The following is a 4,982-nucleotide window of genomic DNA, read 5'->3' as shown; positions in this document are numbered from 1 at the left end:
CATATACAGGTATTTCATGATACTATAGTGTACTGTAAGATACTGCAGTGTACTGTAAGACACTGCAGTGTACTGTAAGACACTGCGGTGTACTGTAAGACACTGCGGTGTACTGTAAGATACTGCGGTGTACTGTAAGGTACCGCGGTGTACTGTAAGACACTGCGGTGTACTGTTAAGATACTGCAGTGTACTGTTAGACACTGCAGTGTACTGTAAGATACTGCAGTGTCTTACAGTACACTGCAGTGTACTGTAAGATACTGCAGTGTACTGTAAGATACTTCAGTGTACTTTAAGATATTACAAGTGGTACAGAGTATTATATGATTTTTTGGTGAGGCAGTAAAGAGTTAAAAGTAATCATTAGTCACAATCATCACTACTTGGGTAACCATTAATTATTCAGTACCAGCAGCAGAAAATGGTACAGACTAACTCCTGGTGTGTTTGTGTTTCAGGTTTTCATCGACAGGTTTAGGTACAATGCAAACAGAGCGGCTCAGGTGCAGAGTAAAATCAAACTGCTGGAGAAGTTGTGAGTACACATACACACTAATAAATACACACATTTTAACAAAACGCACACACTGTGTGTAGAAGCTTCTGTTGTGTCTGATCCTGTTGGTTTCCTACAGACCGGAGCTGAAAGCCATCCAGAAAGAATCAGAAGTCACTTTAAGGTAAGAAGATCCACTTCAGTCCGGACCGGTCCAGACTAGGGATGCAAACAATTAATCGACTTACGATTGATTGTTGAATAATGGTTTATTAGATTAAAATTCCTTCCGTTCGATTAATTGAAAACATCTGTTTAAACCTTATTTCGGTGTAGTTTTGCCTTCTTCCAGTAGATGGCGCTGCTGCTCTCAGCCTGGTCTAACTCTACCCTGGCCCGTTGAGCTGAGCAGAGAGCAGCGTCATAAATAAACATGCAAATCTTGTTTAGTTTCATTTGTGACACAACAATAATGAAAGAAAAGTACTGAAGACTGTACTGGACCATCCAGCAGTACGACGCTAAAGACAAGAGAGCAAAACAACAGATAACGCTAAGCTAACTGTAGCTAACGTTAGCTTCTTCTTGTAGAGTTTAACTTTGTGTGAAAGAACAAAACAAAACAAGTTAGTCACTACAAATAATTAACATGAAGTTAATCTCATCTGTGCAATGTAACCTGACCAGTGAACAAATCAAATGAACAAAAACTGATGTCAGATCAGCCCAGATAAAACCACAGAATGTAAACAAACAGTTTCAGTACTCATTTGTATGTTCACCACTCTCAGGTCATGTTCTTAGTTTATTTTTGAGTAAATCTTTAGATTAAATGTTATCCTGTGTTTAAAAGTTAGTTTAAAGCAATTTAGTGCAAAGAATTAGCCCTTCATGTTATAAAAAGACCCTTGATTCAAGAGAAATGTCAGGTTTTTAGGAAAATGGCYGCTTATCAATTAATCATTGGTCGATTGATAAGWTCARTCAACTTTAGATTAATTCATTAATCGATAACTTGCATCCCTAGTCCAGACTGAAGCTTCAGGGTCAGAATGAGGGTCACCTGGTCCACCTGGCTGATTGTTATGTGTGGCTGCAGGTTTCCTGATAACTTTGAGAAGTTATCTCCTCCCATCCTGCAGCTGGATGAGGTGGAGTTCCACTACTCACCTGACCAGCCTCTCTTCACCGGACTCAACCTGTCAGCTGACCTGGAGTCTCGCATCTGCATCGTACGTGTCCTCCTCTGATCAATCAGTCAATCAGCAGGTACTCGTTRACCCAGRGCTTCTCAAATGTTTTGGGTCTGGGGACCCCTCATCAAGGTGACCCCCTCATAAACCCCCCTGTTGTTTTAAAATAGTTTACAGTCATTTGACCTCCTAAATGCCATGAGAATATTAGCTTTTCTTTGGTTTAGTTTGTTTGTTCTACTAGTGAATTGTTCCTTTATGCATTTTTTTAAATAAAAATCAAATGAACAATTTATTGAAATTTTTTGAGGACCCCTAAGATATGACTYGTTGACCCCTGCGGGTCCTGGGACCCCAGTTTGAGAACCTCTGTGTTAACCGATGACATCACTGCAGYGCTGAGGTTGTTGTTTCACAACAGGTGGGTGAAAACGGCGCCGGTAAGACCACCATCCTGAAACTGCTGATGGGAGAGCTGACGCCTGTCAACGGAGTGCGACAGGCTCACAGGTGAGGGAACACATCCACCAATCAGAAAACAGAGGCTGAGTGGGCGTGGCCTCTGAACCTTTGGCTGTGTTTCAGTTCGAGGGCCGGGTCCTGCTGGGTGTTTACACGTCTTTTTACTGGAAGAAAACTTCACAGTTAAAACTTACAAGTAAATAAGTAAATAAAAACATTAATAATTCAGGTTTAGCTCCAGTATCTACGACGCAGTATTTGGGCCACACAACGAGATTTTTATTATTATTATTACGACAATGTAGGAGGGGGCTTAAGGTGGCGTTAAGCTTCTCCCACATCTCTCATACACAAGGTTATGAGGAAACTTTTACCAAGGTATTTCTCATTACTTGTTAATATCTTGACTGTGCGAAGTGAAAAGTGACACAATAAGTGAACGTTCAGACGAGTTCAAGTTGATTCATAAAAGACTATGCAATAATTTATTTACACAAATTGAACAGATCGTAAGTACACTTGATTGTGGTTATTCCTATAACAAGTGTCAAAGTTAAATGAGATAAAAACTCGTGTCCGAATTTCAATTCACATCAACTTAAATTACTTATATAGAACAGTAAAACGTCAGTTCTGATGTTACAACCAAACAATTTTACTGGCACTTTCAGCTTAAGTTTTGGCAAATAACTTTTTAATCGGCTCGCTCACTGTTCCTTGGCGAAAAGGTGTTTTCCAGGTAAGTTTTCGTCTGTTTCAGTCCAAGCCAGAAAGATTCAAGCTGTACATCCGGTTTCTTCTTTCAAAATAAAATCTCCCCTCGGGAGTTAAAAACACACTTAAGAGACTTGAAGCCTCGGGGTGGGRCTGGCTGGCGTGCCGAGTCCCGGCTGTTAGGTCTCCCCTAGTTAGCTCATGGGCTAAGACCTAAAAGCCAAACTGGCTTCTCCAGAGAGAAACTCAGCTGTCTTCCCAGGTTGGAAATCAGGAAGAAGAGTGTTTCGCTTCAAAGACGTCCGGGTTAGTCAAAGAAATGGACGATCTTTGGTTCCGCCCGTGGAAGAGAGGGGTTCTCTTCCACGGTTAGAATGACCTGTCATGGCCTAAATAGAGTTCAGTTTGTGACAGAGTTCCTGTCCTCTCATCAGGCCTGTCCAAGGCCTGCTTCGAGGCAGTAAATCTTGTTTCTTCATTCGAGGTGAACCCTACAACAATAAAGTCATAATTTTATGAGATCGGCGCGGGGCGGTGACCTATGAGGGGTCTTTGAATTKAGACACAGCCTATGATTGAYCAGTTCTGTCCTCAGGAACCTGAAGATCGGATACTTCAGCCAGCACCACGTGGACCAGCTGGACCTGAACGTCTGCGCCGTCGAGCTGCTGCTCAACAAGTTTCCCGGTAACCACGGTGACGTCAACATGCCCAGCAGGTGTGGCGCTGGGATCTGATTGGCTGTGGTGTTTGTGCCGCAGGTCGGACGGAGGAGGAGTACCGCCACCAACTGGGGGGTTACGGCATCTCTGGAGAGCTGGCCACAAGGCCGGTGGCCAGTCTGTCAGGAGGACAGAAGAGCCGGGTGGCCTTCGCTCAGATGACCATGCCAAGGTAACGAGGTCACAGGTCACCTGAGGAAGAGGAGGAGGAGGAAGAGGAAGGTGATGATGTCGTTTCTTTCTTTCAGTCCCAACTTCTACATCCTGGAYGAGCCCACCAACCACCTGGACATGGAGACCATCGAGGCTCTGGCCAAAGCTCTCAACAAGTTCAAAGTAGGTGTTCCCTGTTCACCTGTTCACGCCCACCTGCTGCCTCTCACCTGTCTGATGTCACCTGTCGCAGGGCGGAGTCATCCTGGTGTCACACGACGAGCGCCTGATCCGGCTGGTGTGCAGGGAGCTGTGGGTGTGTGAGGTGGGCAGAGTTCACCGCGTCGACGGCGGCTTTGAYGAGTACCGAGACATCCTGCAGGAGCAGTTCAAGAAGGAGGGTTACCTGTGAGGCTCCGCCCACCGCTGACTGGCCACGCCCTCCCATAACATTACGCCCCTCACAGTGATGCCGAGACCAGCAGCCAATCAGATATCAGAGCTCAACCTGTCATTCAGATGACCTGTTGCAGGTGATTGGCAGTTCGGGGGTCACCTGGTGAGGTCACTTGGTGAACTTAGGAGGAGGAACGACCTCAAAGCTGAATCCGTTCAGATCTTTGAACTTTTGAGATTTAAAGGACCAGACTGTCGATCAAACATGATTTAACTTTAAGAAGAAAAAAATAAAAACACCAAATTATTTGTTCACTTCCTCTTCCTGTTTTATTCTACTTCCTGTTTTTCTTTTTTTCTGTTCATCTTTCAACTTCCTTTTTCTCTTTCTGGTTTTCTTCTTCTTCCTCGCGGTGAAAACAAACTGGTTTGAYGGTCACCTTTTCCCTCAGCCAATCAGAGGCCTCCGCCTCTCCTCACCTGAATGAACCARCAGGATGAAGACAAAGTGAAAGGTGGTGGTTGGGCAGGATGTTCTGTTGGCTCCGCCTTCCTGCCTCGTTTGTAGAAAGTCATCAGGTTTCTGATAAACTGATGAAATTCCAGCAGAAATCATTTTATTTTGAAAGTAAACAACAGTGAGCATCATGACAGCYGTAAAATATATTTAATAACTTTTAAACTCCTAAACAATCATTCCATAAACAACTTCCTGTTTACAAAACTGCTGACCAATCAGAGCTGTTAGCATGTTGAAAATCAGGTATTGTGATTGGCCAAATAGTTTACAGAGCAGACCCTGAATGTAACAGAGCTTTATGCTGTGTTCACACCGAACGCGAT

At 44.0% G+C, this 4,982-nt stretch overlaps 1 protein-coding gene across 1 annotated transcript in view; it reads left to right on the top strand.

Moving 5' to 3' along the window:
* Window positions 1–4,454, top strand: part of abcf3 (ATP-binding cassette, sub-family F (GCN20), member 3) — a gene marked incomplete in the record, with an annotated part of 14,808 nt that extends 10,354 nt beyond the window's left edge. The window contains 8 exon segments of the mRNA XM_014028757.1: window positions 462–538; window positions 639–683; window positions 1,599–1,731; window positions 2,114–2,202; window positions 3,464–3,555; window positions 3,630–3,762; window positions 3,839–3,926; window positions 3,997–4,454. Coding sequence (XP_013884211.1) covers window positions 462–538; window positions 639–683; window positions 1,599–1,731; window positions 2,114–2,202; window positions 3,464–3,555; window positions 3,630–3,762; window positions 3,839–3,926; window positions 3,997–4,155 — 816 coding nt within the window.
* Between the last annotated feature and the right edge of the window lie 528 nt (window positions 4,455–4,982).

Source organism: Austrofundulus limnaeus, unplaced genomic scaffold (assembly GCF_001266775.1).
Source record: "Austrofundulus limnaeus strain Quisiro unplaced genomic scaffold, Austrofundulus_limnaeus-1.0 Scaffold803, whole genome shotgun sequence".
Taxonomy (NCBI): domain Eukaryota; kingdom Metazoa; phylum Chordata; class Actinopteri; order Cyprinodontiformes; family Rivulidae; genus Austrofundulus; species Austrofundulus limnaeus.
This window is presented reverse-complemented; position numbering and strand designations above follow the sequence as displayed.